Genomic DNA, 20,762 nt, shown 5'->3' on the forward strand with positions numbered 1-20,762 from the left:
TTTATGTGGGAGACTTCCGTGATAAGCATCCATTTGCTTTTGGAGAATCCTTTTAAATAAATACAATACAATACAATACAAAATACATCATATTCGGTGTCAGGTGTAGCCATGGAAACACTCACATACATCATATTCGGTGTCAGGTGTAGCCATGGAAACACTCACATATCTCATATTCGGTGTCAGGTGTAGCCATGGAAACACTCACATACCTCATATTCGGTGTCAGGTGTAGCCATGGAAACACTCACATACATCATATTCGGTGTCAGGTGTAGCCATGGAAACACTCACATATCTCATATTCGGTGTCAGGTGTAGCCATGGAAACACTCACATACCTCATATTCGGTGTCAGGTGTAGCCATGGAAACAATCACATACCTCATATTCGGTGTCAGGTGTAGCCATGGAAACACTCACATATCTCATATTCGGTGTCAGGTGTAGCCATGGAAACACTCACATACCTCATATTCGGTGTCAGGTGTAGCCATGGAAACACTCACATACCTCATATTCGGTGTCAGGTGTAGCCGAGGATGCTCTAGTAGATAGTTTACTGGTGGTGCGGGGTGCCGGGATCACTACATCGTCGTAATCGGGAATCGGAGAAGAATTCGACGAGGATGCCTCAGCGCTGGTGGCTGTAGCTTTTGACTCCTTCATCAAACACACAACAACACGGACAAATCCAGAAGAAATGCTGGTAAATGGGGGGGGGGGGAATAGAACAGAACATGATTCGCCACTACATGTACCTGAAATGAAGCAGTGTTTTCCGGTGCTGTAACGGATGACCTGGAAGAGCACCTTATTGGAAGGTAAAACAGGTTCATGGCTGCGTCATGGTGGTCGCTTTCAAACAGCTCACCAGCAGCTTCAAATGGTCGTGACGTAAAAACACACACAAACACACACGCACACACGTGTACAAACACACACACACACACACACGTGTACAAGCACACATGCAAACACACACACACACACACTCGAACACAAACACACACAAACACACACAGAAAAGTGGACATGGAAACTCGAGTGTGTGTATGCACACATACACACACACATACGCACAGCACACATACGGACAAAGTACATTGGTGTGAAATCGTTTCTCCACGGAATACCTATTCCTTGAACACAGGAGGTGTTCAAGAGCAATCTTTGCAAAACAAAGACTGGAAGTCTTCTCTATGTAACCCCGCTAAACATTTGATATGACGATCCTCGCAAGAGCCCATTGGTCTAGCATTTCTCTTGGTCTCTCCAACAGCAGCAAGAAACAAGAATAGGATATACCTCCCTACCTGAACCCCCACCCACCCCCCCCCCCTCTCATAGTATACTTTTATGTATGTACTCAATCTCCGGAAACGTAGCTGTTTTGACATACTTGGGTCATGTCAGCACAGCTCAGAGTCAGTTACGTAATCAACCGTAATGCAGTCCAGTGACCAGCAAGCCAGTATTAAACCAGCAGAAAGCATCACAGCATCAGTGCACTCTAGTAACTGCGTGATTCACAGCTACCCGGTATACATATGTTACTATTGTATCCGTGCAGGTTTGGACTGCGAGGAGTACTTAGTGTCCTAGTAATTCAATAAGAACACAATTTTAGTACAACCGATTCTCCTTTGCTGTTGAAAAGTCTGGCTTGGAACCGACAGTTGGTTTGTGTATATTGTACACGCCTAAGTGCATACTATGTAGCACGCTCCTTTTCGTGAGTTGAAAACTTTGGAAAGTCAACAGTAACTCCACTTTGTACATGCATGCATATTACTAAATGCATTATTCAAGTCTTACAAGTTCTCTGAGCACCGACATTGACTCCACCCTTCCGATAACGTATCACCAGCACCACACAGACTATGAGAAAGAGTGCAGCCAGTATTGCCACTCCAGTGCCAATACCTGCATACAAACCAAACATGCGGCCCTTTGCTGGTGGGGCGGGAATATTGGTTGACACTGCGGCAACATGAATACATGGTGACAAAAGAGTGACAAAGCAGAATAATTATGTTAAAGTTATTAAGTACAAGTAGTGTTAGAGCTATATTCTGTGTGGCTTCATTGAGCCTTCATGTCTAGTGGACCGAGAATCATTGACAGTGTTGTTGTTTAGGGGTCTGACTACTTCACCCATTGTTTGATCTCACTGTCATCACCTCTAGGAGATTTGAAACTAAATAATTATAGAAAAATGTGCGTCTGTCGCACATGCATGGTGACTACTAAGGCTAAGTATGTTTGAAAAAACAATACAGCATAATCTGTGTTTTGTTCATGAAGACCTCTCTCACATTCACTGGTCCTGGGATAAGTGGAGATTAATAGACTGCAAGGTACATCATCCTATCATGAACATACTGAATACTTACAAGGCATGCTGGTCATCATAGTTACAGTGGTAGTGGGTCTTGGGTGAACTCTGTATAGAACAGGTATACTTAGTACTGTAGAGTTGTGTGGAGACAGGGCAAACTCGTACAGGCCATCCTTGAACTGGACTGACTCATTGAACACACTGTAACTACAAATGTTTGACTGGTTTGCATTAGTGGTATAAATAACGTTACACTCGATTTGGTACGGCCTAAACCAGAGCCTTAAGTTGATCAGGAAGTTTCGAAGATGGGTTGTCGGCACAAGAACATCATTCGCGCTGCCTTTCACGGTGAGGAATTGTGAGTGATTCTTGGCCAGCTCTGCAGCAGCTCTGTCAGCTGCATTACGAGAGAAATATCGAAGGGAGAGAGACAGAGAGAAAACGAGAGATATACCGATAAAGAGGAAGAGAAAGAGAAAGACAGATGACCAATCGAATAGCGTTTCTGCATCTCCTACATGACCAGATGGTCCGTAAATTAAGCAACTCAAAGGAAAGGTGAGAAATACAGGGTTTGTAGTTTTCGAAAAAAGTACAGATTAATAGCAAGACCATCGAAACTGAACCAGGTCCCGTGGCCGAATTTTCTTAGTGTGGCACTCTCTCCATCTCTTTCCCTCCATGCGCTCTTAGAAAAAGCAACATTTGCAATTAAACTTTAACATGCAGCAAGTAAAGAAGACCCGTTCTATTTTATGCAAGTTCTGTCTTTGTCGCAGGGTCAAAATTATTATAATCTGTGTCTCAGTATAGTGACTGTCAGTGGAGCAACTTTACTCCGCAGTACCTGACTACAGCGGAGAACTCTGTCTTCGGTAATCACACAATCGCGTCGACAGAACTAAAATAAACATGCGTGTTATCTTACCTTGCTGAAGAGAAGTGGAGAATGTGTAAATGATCCGGCCAGCAGATCTGATGGCAAATCTCCCTTCAGATAAGGAGAGATTATCCAGCTGGTAAAGTGTATTCTGTGTGTACACACTGTCTACTTTCCACTCTGATTCTAACCAGCTAAACACAGTGATGTTTGAACTCCCTGCTGCTTGTCCAGTAGAACTTAGTAGCTCAACAATGGATTCACCTGTACATAGGGAGGTGCAGCACATTACACTCAGTCATATCATGGTAAGGTGAATATGAACTTTACATGATAGTTTTATATCGTGACGTCACATCCAGACCGACTTAGACCATAACAGATTACATGCGATTACAGTTTACGATGCCACAGTACATACAAAAATTAGCTGAATGATCACGGGAGTGAGATGGGGAATGGACGGCTGGGTGGTAGATGGGGAGGGGCATAGTGGGCCGCATTAATGTCATGGCAAGAACTATCTTTCCATTCCTTTGGACCTAGGGAATGGAGATATTCGTACCAAGTTGATCCGGCATCACTCCATGGTGAGATAGCGTGTGAACTGCCTCCAGTGTAGGGCAGAATCTAGCATTATCAACAAATAAACTCAAATGGCCAACATCCTAATTGCTGCAAATGTAATAGGTGTATGTATGCTACGACCTGAATACTCACTATTTGTATTTCCCGCTCGTTCCCCTTGGCAATGAGCACTCACATAGAAGAGCGCATGCTCCAGTTCTGTTGTAGTCTAGTCTTGAGTTGTCGTTGTCCTGTTCTCCTTGTCTACACTCTTCTCGAATACTTCTATAAATTATCCAATCATATAAAACCCCTGTGTTCCGGTGTGAGGGGGCATCATTAGCCGGGAGCAGCTAACACTGGTGGCAGCGGAAAACGTCCACACGGGCCACTACATCGCTGGCGGAGTATGTACGCCTTCGGAGATCGCCGACTATGAAGTACCACGAAGGCCCACGCAAGTGAAACCATATCCTCATCCACTCTCTTCGTCAATATTTTCCTTTCTGCATTGTGTTTCTTTCTGCTCGTCGTTTTCTTGTTGCATGCATTGTTTACCATGGTTTACAGTCCATAGGTCAAGCATTGGCGGCAACCTGTCTGGCCAAACATTTTCGGAACATTTTCTGTGTCCGTGTTTTGTGCATACTGGCTGCTGTCTAGCCTCTTGTTAGGATATCTGCTAGCTGGGTAGTAGAGTCTAGCTACACTGTGTCCGTAGAGTAGTTGCCTATTTGGAATTGTCTCTGCCAAATTTAGTTGTTTGCCGCTACGCACGATAGGTTACGTAATAGATTTAGATTTAGATCGATAGTTGATCGAGGCGTCGATCGAGTCCACGGGAAATTTTTGCAGATAATTTTTTTTCGAAAATTCAAAAATACAAAAACAAATTTTTTTTTCACAATGGGCCGTTCAGCGAAATCCAAGAGACAAGAAAAGCTAGAGCGTAGCTTCGCTGAAGCTGGCTGTGACATGAGCATTGCTGAAGAGCGCGAGAGTTCGCCGGTACAAGGGTTGTCCCATCGTTTTCGTTTGCCGGACACAGACACACCACATGCACGTCCACTGCCGAAGCCAGTTTTGCTTCCTGAGACATTCGGAAATCAGCCAGGCCAAGATTTCACCACGTACATGAGGCATTTCGTCCACACATGCGAGTTGAGTGGGTACGACGACGACCAAAAGCTACGGCTACTACCTGCTCGCCTTGTTGGTACAGCTCATGAGATGTTCACCGAAATTCTAACTCACACGCCTGACATGAACTTTTCCGACACAGTCGAGGCTCTGCATGTCCGTCTTGAGCCGCCCCAGCAAGCATTGATGCACGAGGCCAGTCTTCGCCAGCGAGTGAAGCTGGCGAGTGAAACTCAGCACGGGTATGCCACGGAACTTCGTCGGCTCGCTCGTCGAGCCTACCCAGGACAACAAGGTGCACTGCTTGATTCAATGCTTTTGCAACTTTTTATTGATGGCCAGGCATCGAAGGATTTGCGCTTGGCGTTGGCGTCACCTCGGCCCACTGATTTGGATGCGGCGGTCCAAAAGGCCATCGAGGTAGGTGCTATTTATGCTCGCGAGCAGGCCCGCACCGTACCTTACCAGTATGCACAGCCCGTATTTGCTGCTGCTCCGGAAGTGAAGCCCCGTCGCACTGCTCATGGTCGTGACCCCTACGCAGCAGTCGGTCCACTGAAGTCGGAATCTGAGCGAGACCAGTTGGCTTCGCTTTTGTCGAGTTTTGATTCGCGTCTCTCTGCTTTGGAGGCGAAAATGGAGAGCGTGAGTCTGTATCGCCCCACCCGACCCCAGCAAGACCATGTACGTTTTGTTGCTCGTGGTGCTGGTGCTGGTGCGCCTAGTCGTGGTCGTGGCCAGAGTTTTGCTACAAGGCCTGTGCGTGGAGTGTGCCATGGATGTGGTGAAGAGGGCCACTTCATTGCATCTTGCCCGCACGCAAAAAACTAGGTTGGACTGGTGACACGGGGCCGCCGTCAGTCGTCCGAGTGGAGCCCCTCGAGGAGGTATGTGGTGCGATCTCACCCATTATTGTACACGTTGATGTTTGTCTTTCGTCTTCGTATTCGTCTCCTGTTGTTGCTCTTGTTGATTCTGGTTCAAGTGTGTCGTTAGTGCATTCTAAATTGTTGCCTAATTTGACAGAGCGACCTCCTCTAGAGTCGGCTCCGCGGTTGTGTGCAGTCAATGGCGCACAACTTCCTGTCGTTGGATCCATGGATCTGTGTATGTCGCTAGGAAATCTGTCTTTCCAGCACACGGTTGTTGTCTCTCCTGGTATTCACTGCGACATGATTCTTGGTTCCGATTTTTTGTTGCAGCATGGTGGTGTATTAGATATTGCTCGTGGTGTTGTGATGTTTGGCGATGTGTGTGTTCCGTTGCATGTTTCTGGTTCCGGGTGTCCTCCGTCACGTACGCCCTATGATCGTATTGTTCCGCGTAATACTTCCCCCTCATGTAATACTCATACTCCTCATTCTGATGCATGCTCCGACGATGTACCTGTTTCGTCGTATTCTTCTCGTGTTGCCCTTGACGATGAGTTGTCTGTGCCTGCTGGCCATGTTGTGCTAGTACCATGTGTCTATGTGGATGCTTGTTCGGAAACTCTGGATTGTGTTGCTGATCCACTAGAGTCGTTTGTGGATAAGTTTCCTACGTTGTCGGTGACACCTGCACTTGTAACAGTGGGTCCCGATCACTCACACATTGTCATGACAATTGAGAATCACGCTGAGCATAATATTATTATACATAAAAACACCAATATTGCCAAACTGTCTCCTCTCATTATGGATGATGATGATGATGAAGATGACGCCGCCGTTTCATCCGTCACCACTGATCACACACCTGCACTCACAGAACAGCGCAAGGCTACCATTCATGAATACGTTAAATCACAACAAAACCTCTCATCCGAAACCAAAAGCATGCTCACTACACTCCTCATTGATAATCACGACCTATTTATATTGCATGAAGACGACTATGGCTATTGTGACATATTTCCGCATAAAATTGATACAAGCACACATACTCCTATTAAACAAGCAGCTCGGCGCATTCCGTATCACCGTCGCGTTGCTCTGCAGACGTTATTGGATGAGTTACTAGAGAAGGGTGTCATCCAAGAGTCTATCAGTCCGTGGGCGTCTCCGATCGTGTTGGTTCCTAAGAAGAACGGTTCCTTACGACTTTGCGTCGACTATCGCAAGTTAAACGGTGTCACAAAGCCGGACGCCTATCCGATTCCACGGGTGGATGACATGCTTGATTCGCTGTCTGGTTGTAAGTGGTTTTCGTCGCTCGATCTCGCGTCTGGGTATTGGCAGATTGCGATGGATCCTGACGACCTAGCGAAGACCGCATTTACAACACCATTGGGCCTGTATGAGTTTACAGTGCTGCCGATGGGGTGCAGGAATGGTCCTGCCACCTTCCAGCGAGTTATGGAAGCTGTTCTTCGTGGGCTGTGTAATGCTGCGGCTCAGCCATTTTGTCGTGTCTTCTTTGACGATGTTTTAAATGCAAGTGAAACATTGTCTGGCCAGGTATTGATTTTGTCGCGAGTGTTTGAGCGTGTGCGTTCAGCAGGCCTGCGTTTTAACTTAGCAAAGTGTTCTTTTTTCCGGTCGGACGTCGCGTTCCTCGGGCACCGCGTGTCGGCAGACGGAATTTCCCCCGATCCGGACAAGGTTTCCGCGATACTTGCGTGGAAGACGCCGAAGTCTGTCACTGCGGTCAGGTCATTCCTTGGTTTCGCGGGATACTACCGTAGATTCATCCGTGGATTTGCGCAGCGGTCTGCCCCGCTGACGGCTCTCACTGGCAAGAATGCGCAATTTGTTTGGTCGAAAGCTTGCGACGCTTCCTTCCGCGCCCTGAAGTCTGCGCTGTCGAGTGCTCCGGTTATGGCATTCCCGGACTTCGGACCAGATGCCGGTCCCTTCCTTCTGGACACAGATGCCTCGAAAGTGTCCATTGGTGGTGTCCTGAGCCAGGTGCAGGACCAGGTGGAACGCCCCGTTGCGTTTGGTGGCCGAATAATGTCGAAAGCGGAGCGGAACTATGACGCCAGTGACCGCGAAGCCCTGGCCCTTGTCTTTTTCGCCAACCACTTCCGGCATTATCTGCTTGGTCGCGAATTCACTGCAAGGACAGACAATACCGCGTTAACTGCGTTGCGGGCAACCAAGGAGCCCCGTGGTCGCAAAGCTCGATGGATTGAGGCTTTGGCCGAATTCGAGTTTGCTGTTGTGCACCGCCCTGGTTCTCGACACAGGAATGCCGATGCTATGTCCCGCGTGCTGACCGATGTGCCGTCTCCTCCGCCGAGTCCGCCGCCTCTTGCCCGTGATGTTCCGCTGTCAGCTGCTGCTGAAGTGCCACTTGCTGCTGATGTTCCTCCGGCTGCCGAGATTCTTCCTCCGGCCGTTTTTGTTCGTCCTCCTGGTGCCTCTGCTGCTGGACCGTCGTCACCTGATTGTTTCAAGCCTCAGAGTCTTCTTGCTCCGTATGCTGATCCTGCTCTGTCTGAGTGTTTCACCAGATATGATGCTGTCACCGGCAAGTTTGTTCGACCGCCTGAAGCTGTTTCCCGTCCTCCCGACTGTCAACCGCCTGCCGTTACTGCTTCTTGTCCTGACCCGATTACGCTGTCCGATGATGATTTTCCGCCGCTACAGCCGCCGTCGTCTGCTCCGGTCCGTACTTCTTCTCCTGTTTCTCGTCGTTCTGGCCGTGTTCGCACTGCACCTGCTCGACTCGCTGACTATGTCCTGGACTGAGTTTATTATTTGGTTTGTTTTCTTTTGTTTGTTTCCTAGGTATTTCGTTCATTCCCGTGGACGTGAATTTTAGCTAGGGGGGCACAGTGTAATAGGTGTATGTATGCTACGACCTGAATACTCACTATTTGTATTTCCCGCTCGTTCCCCTTGGCAATGAGCACTCACATAGAAGAGCGCATGCTCCAGTTCTGTTGTAGTCTAGTCTTGAGTTGTCGTTGTCCTGTTCTCCTTGTCTACACTCTTCTCGAATACTTCTATAAATTATCCAATCATATAAAACCCCTGTGTTCCGGTGTGAGGGGGCATCATTAGCCGGGAGCAGCTAACACAAACACGTGTTCTCTGCAGCAGACGGCACAACAAGCTTTCAACTGAGTATGGACAACAGTACAGGTATAATTTAAATTGGTTATACGCGTACAGGATCATGTGTAAAGGACCACATGATATGGACCATGTTAAATGGATAATGTGTAAAGGACCGTGTGTAATGGATCATGTGTAATGGATCATGTGTAATGTATCATGTGTAATGTATCATGTGTAATGGATTGTATTGTATTGTATTTATTTAAAAGGATTCTCCAAAAGCAAATGGATGCTTATCACGGAAGTCTCCCACATAAATATCGCAAGAAAAATGGGGAAATGGGGAGAGGAGAGTGGAAGATGAAGCATGGGAAGAAGGGAAACAAGTACCTAAATATCGAGGTATAAAAGCAGGAAAGAAATCGACGAGGGAAGAAATCACCTCTGCAGATAATAGCGGGACATTTAGATGAAAAAAACCCAGCAAGGATTAATTTCAAGGAAAAAAATTTCTCAAACGGAAAAGTTCGGAATTCCAGTCAGAGAATATCTATGCTGAGAGTAATGAGCCTTTAGAGCAATGCGAAAATTGACAGAGGACTGAACGCAGCGGATGTGTTCTGGAAGTTTGTTCCATTCCACAGATAAACTGAAGAGAGGGGATTTAAGGAAATGGGCGCCAGAACGAGGTAAAACTATAGAGGACGGGTGACGACAACTAAGGGATACATTGAATTTGAAACGAATTAGCAAAGACGGAAACTGGTAAAAGACATGATGAAAATACAGCAAGGACAGAATCTGACGACGCCACTTCAGGGATGACCAGTCGCAAGTACGATTAAGAATCTGCTTCGGGGTTTCCCACTCAGGAGGGTGCCGGGTCTTACAAAGCAGATATGAACGAGCAGCAACGGCTTGCAGTCGGTCTAACGTAAGCGAATCTGAATGGGATACGGCGAATGACCAGACAGGGACTGCGTATTCTAACAGTGGTCGTACGTAACACTTGTAGAGCAAATTCACGGTTGAAGCAGAAAGGAAATGGGCCATATGGCGCAACAGAAAAACACGACTGCGAAACTTATGGGTGATAGATTTTATATGGTCAGAAAAATTTAGTGAAGGAGTGATAGTCACGCCGAGATGACAGTGGCTATCACCTTTCTGAATAGGCACACCGTTCATTGTCAAGGGGGATGACGGGCCGGGGGCTAATGCATATTTTTGAAAGGGAAGGTGGACGCATTTACTGGTGTTAAACGTCATGGCAGTAGTTGATGACCATTGACAACACTTATCAATGTCAGTCTGGAGCAATGCATGATGGATAGGAAGTGAGGTGTTTGCTGGAGAAACAAGAATTAAATTAGAGTCATCAGCAAAAAGGGATAGGGTACTAGAAGCAGGGGCATCAGGAAAGGAGTTGATGCACAGGTTAAAAAGAAGCGGGCCGAGATGGGAACCTTGGGGTACGCCAGCGGTGATGGGCAAAGGGTCAGAAAGAGTTTGGCCAATGCGAACGCAAATACTACGATCACTGATGAAGTCCTTCACCCAAGAACAGGCAGAAAGAGAACACCAACCTGAAACAGATTGAATAACTAAATGATGACTAACTCTGTCAAAGGCCTTAGAAAAATCAAGGAACAGCTGGTCACAAGAAGACTTAGAGTCAAATGCACGCGAAACAATTGAGGTAAGCTGTACCAATTGGTCAACTGTTGACCTCTTTCGACAAAAGCCAAACTGGCTGGAACTGATAATTTTATGGCTCTCAACAAACGAGTAAAACTGACGGCTAATCATAGACTCATACAATTTGGCAACTGCATTTAACAGCGATATAGGACGGTAATTGACTGGGTGAGAAGGATTACCCTTTCCCTTGAACACAGGTACAACAACGGCAGATTTCCACTCCCTGGGCTGAGTACTGGACAGCAAGCAGCGGTTGAAAAGGGCGGAAAGAGACTGTGACGTGACCTCAGCTGTTTCACGGAGGATGCGATTGTTCAGCAGTCCAGCAGTTTTACGTTGAATGGGAAGTCTGGATAGCGTGTCAAATACGGACTGCACAGAGAATGGTTGTATGGAGAACTTCACAGTGGACGTGGGTGTTAAAATACCAGCTGAGTGCAGGTCAGGTGTTAGCAGTGGCGCCTGGCTGTAGCTCGCAAACACTTTGGCTAGGAGATTCGTCTTTTCCGTATTACTCGTGGCTGGGTAGGCTTGGTTGTCATGGTAGAGGTCAGGGATAACCGGAGACGGGCGATTCACATTACAAAGGATCTTTGCTTTGCGCCACCATGTACGAGTTCCATGATGCTGAGCCATGTCTCTCGCCATCCTCTCGTGGTAATGGCGTTTCGCCTTCCGGAGCAAGGAAGTAAGACAGTTACGTGAGAGTCTATACGCTATCCAACTATCTGTAGATCCGAGACGTTTGGCCTTGGCGAAGAGGCGGATCATGTGTAATGGATCATGTGTAATGGACCACGTGATATGGATCATGCGTCATGGACCATGTGTAATGGACTATGCGAAAGGCTATGACAAAGATTGCAGACAATGGGTAACCTGTTTCCTGTTTTGCGTCTGGGCATTCCTCAACAAGAAGACATGTAACCGTGTGGAACATAGCGAGTCAAATATGTTTCACACCGCACTGGTGACAGAGCTTGCTGGTCTGATCAACGAGATTCACAATACTATGCCGACGTTTGAGACTGGAAGTATCTGAGAATTTGCTTGATTTTATTCGCAATGGTGGATACGAAGCGACCTAGGAGTCGTTAAAAATGTGACTGCTTCAAGTAGATATCTCTGTCACCAGAGCACAGCAGCCCCGATGCAAGTGCCACGAACGGTTCCGCACTGTCCCGTTAGGGGTAGTATGAAATGACACGTTTTCTATGACTTTTTAAGAAGAAAAGAAGACCATTACGAGGACTATGGCTGTTTCCAATTTATCCTGTTTTCACGTCAGTCGTAACACGCACAAATCTAGCCATGAAGGTATACATGACCAGTGTGAGTAACATCTACTATGGTCTAGAATAGAACATAGGTATATTTATATCCAGGGCAATGGTAGAGTGTGTGTTGTATGATGTGGGGATGTCACACTGGAGTATATCACTTACATCTGTGTGCGAATGTACGGATATAACCGGGTTTGCACACACACCGGTCTTCATTTCGTACGGCCACCAAGTTGTCGTTGACGTTGCAGTAGCCTGTAGCATTTAAACACAGATATACATCAGACTGACAGATCTTTCACATAAAAAAGAACTCAGATGGTGAGCCAAGGTTTAATTTATACAAAAGAGAAAGACCAAGGAACTACAGAACTACAAGTTACGCTACACTGTCCACTAACACCACCAGTTACTAAACAATCAGCTCATGCGATAACATTGCACGACACTGACCGACGGTACTGACGTTCTACAACTAACTGGCTAACAGCTCTAGCACATCTTGGATGCGCACTCCAACAGCCTTCTAACTTGGAAGGTTCTAAGTTCACAATATAGAAATAACATAGGGCGGGCCCTATGTTATTTCTATAACTTAGAATAGCAATAAACACGCTACACAGCAGGAAATATACAATTCTTAGTAATCCAGCGGCTATGAACAAAATTTTCAAGACTAAGACATGGCAAATCAAGGCAAACATAGAGCATAGCTTTGGGGTAGAACAGTGTTCAGGCATAATTCAAGCAAAAGTGCTGCTTATCATATGGGCTACGTCGTGCCAAGTACACCTTACAGTCTGTTCGAATAAGTACCTGACTCAATAAGACTTTCTTCGTTTGTCAACTGTGACACAACAATTTGCGAGTTTGCCCAGTTTTTTCATTGCTAAACCCTGAGCAAAAATTGGTCCCACACATACATAGAGTATCACTTGAGAGTAACTCCGCAGGAAACTTACGAGACACGCAGACGGTCGGCCTGGCTGGGGTGCAGGAGTCTCGAAGTACTGCCGACCTTGATGGCGAAAACACCTCGCACTCAGCTGACCCGTTCGTGCCGCTGGTGTAGAGGGGTATGGTGGTGGCGTTGTTGTCTTTCAGCCCCTGAGACGAATTCAGGAGCTGAGAGACGCAGCTGAGCTGCTGCATGTTTGTTGACAACAGCCAACCACCATACCGTTGGCGACACGTCCGGTTTGCATCGTCAGCTGAGAACGAGATGCTGTGATACGTGAATTTGTACGATCCGCACACTGTGGATGGTTCCATATTAGCTACACGGCAATACAACAGGAGAAAAAATACGATCATGTCATGTTTCCGCACTTCACTTTAACCGTTTGAAAGCCGCCCATACTGGAATGCGCATAAAAGAATGATTTCTTATGAGAGTGCCATCATACACGTTGCACCCAGTACAATTTATCACTGGTATGACTCACTCTTCCCCGTTCTTTGGAGATAGAAGTGATTTTCAGTGGCTTAACCCTTAAGTATGTAAAAGCAGCTACCTAAAGCAAAACACCATTTTGACTCAGCGACCTCAAGAATGAATGTACTGAAATTGATGTTGGGCCAATTTTAAAATTACAACTTGTAATGATATTTCACAAGAAGTGTCAGCACTGACACAATCCACACAGTCAAGTAAAACCAATTTTGTAACCGGACGTTTTCGTTCCCTTCTCCTCATGGGCGGAAACAATACAGGGAGTAGTGGAAAAATGCCAAACACAGCAAGTTATGAATAGGCTACGAGGAGATAATAACTACATTCTAGCAAGAAATACTATTAGTGAAGCGGACATTACGCATAGAACAAAGAGTATATATGGTGAACAAAATTAATTTTTCTCGTTTCCATGTGATTTCTTTTATTTGAATTATTTTTCCTAATTGATTTTCTCGAGACTATCACCAGGGAAAAGTCGTCTCACAAGAGAAGCTATATGGGGAACAAACTAACTTGTACATCCAGAGGATATTGCGAAGTTTATACCCAGCTCATATTAACCCCCACTAATTCCTGTGATCTATAACTGGTCAATATCCTATTTATCACGATTCCTTCGCCATAACCCCAGAATTTGAACCTTTAGGAGCTATTTTAACCTTTTTAGTATAGCATTTATACTATAGTATACATTGGATGTTGCCTATTTTGGGTACAAGACTGTAAGAACAACAGGGTTCAGCATCTGCAGCACAGTGGCTGGGTGGTATAAGGGGTTGCTTGAGGTTCATACTGTTGTGAGTTCGAATCCTGCTTGTTCTCTTCTTTGTCTTCTTTCTTTCAATTTTTCTTTTTGAAGTGGAGAGAAAAATTCTAAGTCCCTCCAAAGTCGAAAGATTACAATGCCTAAGTGGTCGATACAAGCGGTCGATATAAGCGGTCGATATTGCGGCGATATGGGTAATATAGGACCAGTCAAGGATCACGAGAATTAGTGGAGGTCGATATAGAAGAGTGATAAGTATCTATTATTGCACGATTGAAGAGGTCAATATATGAAATATAGAACGAGTAAAAGACCGAGGTCCCCCGAGGTCTTTTACGAGGTCTATATTTCATATATTGACCGATTATGAGGGCAATAATAGATTTATCACGACATAGCATACCTAAAACTGTTTTTGCTTTGCTATAGGAAGAAAGGAATACTATTGTAATAGTATAATAGTATGTACATATGCCGTTTACACTGGACATTACTTCTGTGTAAACCAAAGTTTTCAGTTGTCTCTTGTAGTATGTTTCCCAAGTCCTTTGACTGAGAATCTGACAGTTTGGGTTCGAATCCCAGCATTTGGCTTCAGATTTTTCTTCTTTCAGTTCTGATTTTTTTCTACTTTGAAGTAAGTTGAGGAAAAAGTTCTAAGTCCTCAGGCTAAGTGGTCAATAATAAGTGGTCAATATAAGCGGTCAATATATGCTGATATTTGACCGCTTAGAGATCACAAGTTTCTGTGGGGGTCAATAATAAGAGAGTGATAAATCTCCATATTCACCACTTTAACTTGGGGTATATACTTTGCTATATTACCCACTTAGAGGTTGTAACTTTTCAACTTTCAAGGGACTTAGAAATTTTCTCTCCAATTGAAAAAGAAAAAAATTGAAGAGAAGAAAGAAGTTTCAGCAGGAATCGAACCTAGAACCATAAGATTCCCAAGCACCTATCTTGACCACCCAGCCACCAGGGTGTTGATGCAGATGTTGGTTTAAAGAAAGGTCTTAGGTCTGGAACACGCAATACTACCTACACATAATAGTATACTATTGTATACTGGGATACTAAAATAGCTATTTCGGACCAGTATTTCAGGCCAAAAACGAAGCTAGGTATAAATAGAATAAACACCTCTGTCTTGTGTTTATGGGAATATAAACACTGTCTATAAAAACCTCGGCTACGCCTCGGTTTTTATAGCAGTATTTATATTCCCATAAACACTACGACATCGGTGTTTATTCTATACATAAAGGTGATGAAGTAGTGGTTGCGACTTCGGCGATGATTTGTAAGAAAGGTGTCAAGTAAAGTCGGCGGAATAGTGCGAGCTCCGGTGTGGGGAGCAAACCTTTCTTATAAAGGTGATCTTCACTAATACCATTTATCGCTACAACAACTTAAAGACCTCAAGCAAAATTAGATCCTCTGTAATCTGCTGTAAAGGCACAAATCATAAAAATATCTTACCGGGATTTCGTCCGCAGACGACCGTGAGAATGTTCGAGCACGATGCTTCCTCAGGCGGTAATGAATCTCCCAGAAACGTGATGCTGCAATTGCCGGGTAAGCGGCTAAAGACGACGAGACTGTCCGACAATTGCAGCGTGTTTCCCACATCACGGTTGTGAAGTCCATCCAGCAATCTGGTGTAGCTGGTATGGACTCCTACACGACCAAGCAACGACAGTAAACTTGACTTGCATGCCGTGATCTGGGGGAAGCTGGCGAGATGGCTGCCTTGACTTTGGCAGAACTGCTCGCCAGCAACCCACGTTTCCTTGTTGTTGGTGGCATAAACTTCATCACCTCCGTCTCCACAACGGAGCCACGTGTTGACTGCAATAGCCCACAGGGAGAAAATGAATTATTGTAATATATGTGAGTACTGATCGCTCATCTTTACATTATGAACCTTAACCACAGTGGGTTAATGATGAGACAGTAAGTGAGTCAGGGAGTCAGGGAGCCAGGGAGCCAGGGTGCCGGTCCAGGTCATTCAACCGGATTTCAATGTCCACAACATCATATTCATGACATGACTGTGATTTATCACTTTCCTTTGGGTTGTTGGTTCGAATCCAACATTGGACAGACAACTTATTTGTATTCACTGTTTTTAATCTGTTACCTTCTTTCAGTAAGGCATACAGGAAATGCTGTAGTAGACATTTGAATCCGTTCAGACGTCAAGCAGGCACGGGGCCTAACAGCGCATGTACACGATAAAAGCAGTGAGGGCATGGGTAATGAATCCCCAAGAAATGTGAAACTGCAATTGTTGGCAAGGCTAAATCCAAGCATAGCGCTCACCATCTCCGGTTATACCACATTTCGTCGCGACCGACCACCTCATGATAACAAATCCGGTACGGCAACCAGAGGAGTTGCGATTCTTGTCCGGCAAAATCGCTTCGGAAGAGTCCAAGTTCGCGACGACCTTGCTCGTCCGACCTGTGAATCCGTATGGGTTGAGCTTCACCCAATCTTAGGCTCCCCGACACCCATCCTCGTCTGCTGTACCTACCGTCCGCCCTCAGTCAAAACCACGGAAATAGACCACTTCTGTGATATGCTAGCTAGTGCTTTGGTAACCGTTCCCATGTCATCGTACCATGTCATAATGGCTGGGGACTTCAACAGTAAGCACAAACGGTGGTGCCCATCGGATTTAACGTGTCCTGCTGGGGCGGCACTTTTTCGCACCCTTACCTGCTTCGGTTTGGATCAGCTGGTGCAGGGTCCAACGCACACAACATCTTCCGGAACACAGTCATGTCTAGACCTTGTCTTCACGAACCAACCCCTGCTGGCGACGGACGTTCACACGGCTCCTCGGACCATCTCATGGTTTCATGCCAGTTCGCCGTCTCATTGCCCTCGGATCCAGACCTGCCACTTCCTTCTCGCAAACCGTTCCCATATCGCTTCCGTCGAGTTCCCTCTCAGTGCTGGGACTCTATGAACGCTGATTTCTCCTGCCACGACTGGTCGTTTCTGCAACCAGAAGGCTCTCCAACTGTTGACGCCGCGGTAGATCACTTTGCAGCCGTCCTTGAACGAGGGTTCCAACAGCACCTCTCTAACTTTGCTATCGGCTACAACAACCGGAAACATTCCAACCCAACATCCTCGACATCTAGTCCCCCATGGGTGACACGGTCCCTCGTATCTGAAGTGAAGCGCAAGCGTGATCTTTTCAGCATCTACAAGAAATTCCCAACGCCGAATAACCGGGAGGCTTACCGAGTTCAACGCAACTTCGTCAAGCACCTTTCTCGTACCTCACACCGCTCCTTTCTAAACTCTCTTTCTGCAACACTCTCCTCCCCCGATCGCCCATCACTCCACCAATTCATTCGCAACCAGTGCCGCGGGACCTCCCGCGCGCCAATCCAGTACCTGACGGACTCCCATGGCAACCGCCAGCACGATGTGAAGGCGATTGCAGACACGCTGAACAAGCAGTTTGTTTCATCCGGCATTCCGGAAGATCCGAATTGGGTCATTCCATCGCTGTCCCCAGCCCCTGAACTTAGCGCACCACTCACACGCGTCGTTACCACGACTGCTACCGTCTGTAAGCACCTCAAACTCCTGAAGAATTGTAAGTCCCCTGGCGAAGATGGCATACCCAATGAGGTTCTCAAATGGCTTGCGCCATCTCTGTCCTATCCCTTGTGCCTGCTCTTTAACATGTCATATCGTACAGGAGTATTTCCGTCCGTCTGGAAATCTGCTGTTATCGTCCCGATCTATAAGAAAGGCCAACGCTCTCAGGCTGGCAACTACAGACCAATCTCTCTCCTTCCCGCTGTGTCCAAGGTCTGTGAACGTATTTTCTTTGAGTCTCTGTACTGCCACGTCACCCCAGCGCTTTCACCATCTCAATCCGGTTTCTGCCGTGGAGACTCCACAACTTTCCAACTAACACGTCTAGTACAAGACATCTACACCCAGCGGAACCTCAGGCGGCATGTTGGCATCGTGTTCTTTGACCTAGCGAAAGCTTTCGACACCGTCTGGCATCGTGGTCTGCTTGCAAAGCTAGAGTCCGTCTTCTTGGTACACGGTCCAGCCCTGCAATGGCTCTCATCCTATCTTTCCTGCCGCCACCAGACTGTCAGAGTATCTACCTCCCTATCAGACCCATTACTAGTCGTGTCTGGGGTACCCCAGGGGTCCATACTTGGGCCGCTCCTATTTCTACTGTACGTTAATGACTTGCCAGCCCTTGTACCAAATGTAAGTCTTTTTGCTGACGACACTGCTCTGATGTGCTCCGACAGCTCGGCAGACAACCTCACGGCATCCATGCAGTCCGGGGTCAACGCTACAGTAACATGGATGGAAACCTGGAAACTGAAGCCTAACCTCGCCAAAACCGAGGCCATGTTCTTCTCTCCCTCGCCCCCCACTCAACTTCTGTATTTTCCTGGTCTAAATAGTACACCTATTAAAGTTGTTAACGAGCACAAGCACCTGGGCGTTATTCTCGACCGCCAACTCTCCTGGTCTCCACAAGTCCAGTCTGTGTGCAAGCGTGCGAGTGCGTCCTTAGGTATGCTACAACCCCACTGCCAACACTTGAATGATAACTGCAGAAAATTGTTCTTTAAGTCGTACATTTTGCCTATATTTGACTATTGCGATATAGCTTGGTGCGGGTTGTCTCAGACTTTACTCCACAGACTGGAGGTACATCAACGCTTGCTTCTGAAAATTCTGTTTCGAAAAGACCAAACATTTGCCTCCCTTTGTCTTTATAAACTTGCTTCCACGCACCCTCTTCTTGCCCGACATCAGCAGCATCTTTGTATCCTTGTGCAAAAAATCTTCCTAGCCCAAGTCCCGAAACATATTGCCAAGTACAACTGGTTTGTTACCACTAGACCAACACGCAATGCCTTATCACTGCCCCGAGCTAGTTCCTCTCTGTTTTTGAAATCCCCTTTCTTCTCAGCATACTCCCTTTGGTCTAACCTGCCTACTAGCATTAAGACATGCCAGGATATCAGGAAATTCACAGTCCAGCTTTCCACACTGTCTCATCCGAAGTGATCCCATGTATTATTAATGTGCCTCCCTTTCTTTTTCTCTCCCTATCTCCTTTCCCTCTCTGACAGCATCTTTCTTTTTTTTTCCCTTTTAGCTTGCCGTGGTTGGCTATCACCTGACCTCTCATGTTTATTGGCAGTCTTCGGACGGGCCAGGAGATGTTGAATAAATAAATAAATAAATAAGGCGGCTGAAATCGACCACACTGTGCGACAATTTCAACTTGTTTCCCTCATCACGGTATTGAAGTCCACCCAGCAATCTGGTGTAGCTGGTATGGACTACTAAAAGACCAAACAACGACAGTAAACTTGACCTGCAAGCCGTGAGTTGGGGAAAGCTGACAAGATGGCTGCCTAGACTTTGGCAGAACTGATCACCAGCAACCCACTCATGCTGGTGTTGGTAACAACTAGTTGATTCCCATCGTCCCCGCAACTTAACCACTTGTACACTGTTATGTTCTTATACACACCACCAGAGAACAGGAACTAGTTTGGTGACAAGACTTAGAAACTAATTTTATACATTCCTGGGTGACGAAGAAGAGAGAGACAAGAAGGACCATCTGATTCACTTCACCAAGAATATGCATGCTTGCATAAGTCCAATAAAGACGTGACGCAATCACGTGATGCAAGGCGTGCAACGTTACACGGGTGATAGCGACTAGAAGTACATGCGCAATACATGAGTAGCATGATACATCATACACTGCAATAAAAAAACAGGGAATGTACTCTTCTTAGAAGTGAAATGCATGCGATGCGATGTGGTGTGTGTTTGTGTGTGTGTGTGTGTGTGTGTGTGTGTGTGTGTGTGTGCGCGTGTATATGTGTGTTCGTGAGTGCTTATGCTTGTGTGTGTCTGTTTGTGTATGTGCGTGCGGTTGTGCAATCTTTTGTGAGAACACATGTCTGTTTGCGAGAGAGAGTGAGATATAGAGATAGAGGTATAGAGATAAAGATAGAGATAGAGACAGAGATAGAGGCAGAGATAGAGGCAGAGAAATCAAAGTGGAATATATTGCAAAAAGTACCAAGGGGTTCGCCGGGGAGGGGGGGAGGGGGAGGGGGGAGGGGGGGGGGGCACAGGAAAGGCAATTTCTTGCATTCTGTCTTGCCTGTAAACAACTTGCTCAATTTCAAGTAACTCTATCTCCATACAATGTATCATGGGTTTCCACTCTATGATTACAGTCATACACATTATGTATGCGATGAGCTCATTCGCAGATGCACTGTGACAACCTGCCCCCTATCCGTCGAAAACTGAGTGGGTGCACATCTCATGCAACAATGATGCATGGAAAAAGATCAAGCAGCTCGGATCGCTTATGGGTGCAAGAGAGTACCTAGACAGGCGTCTCCAACTTGCAACTTGTGCATATCGCAATATGTACACTCTCTGGTTGAGGCGCACACACGTCGGAAAATACCGTCGACTACAGCTGTACAAAGCCTTCGTGCTGCCAACCATTCTGTGCAATTGCTGCACGTGTGGGTTCACCGAAGCTGAATCGCAGAAACTGGATGTGTTCCACAGAAGGCAGCTGCGGAATCTACT

General features: G+C 46.3%; 1 protein-coding gene across 1 annotated transcript in view; it reads right to left on the reverse strand.

Moving 5' to 3' along the window:
• LOC135825641 (uncharacterized) overlaps positions 1-20,762 on the reverse strand; it is a 32,992-nt gene that overhangs the window by 10,122 nt on the left and 2,108 nt on the right. Inside the window, exons 2-9 of the mRNA XM_065338255.1 lie at positions 15,609-15,977; positions 12,867-13,181; positions 12,067-12,159; positions 3,276-3,491; positions 2,400-2,744; positions 1,822-1,986; positions 765-883; positions 517-666 (exon numbers count right to left, since the gene is read on the reverse strand). Of these exons, the coding sequence (XP_065194327.1) occupies positions 517-666; positions 765-883; positions 1,822-1,986; positions 2,400-2,744; positions 3,276-3,491; positions 12,067-12,159; positions 12,867-13,181; positions 15,609-15,977 (1,772 nt within the window). The remainder of the gene's footprint in view (positions 1-516; positions 667-764; positions 884-1,821; positions 1,987-2,399; positions 2,745-3,275; positions 3,492-12,066; positions 12,160-12,866; positions 13,182-15,608; positions 15,978-20,762) is intronic.

The sequence above is a fragment of the Sycon ciliatum genome, chromosome 10, assembly GCF_964019385.1.
Source record: "Sycon ciliatum chromosome 10, ocSycCili1.1, whole genome shotgun sequence".
NCBI classification, from domain to species: Eukaryota; Metazoa; Porifera; class Calcarea; order Leucosolenida; family Sycettidae; genus Sycon; species Sycon ciliatum.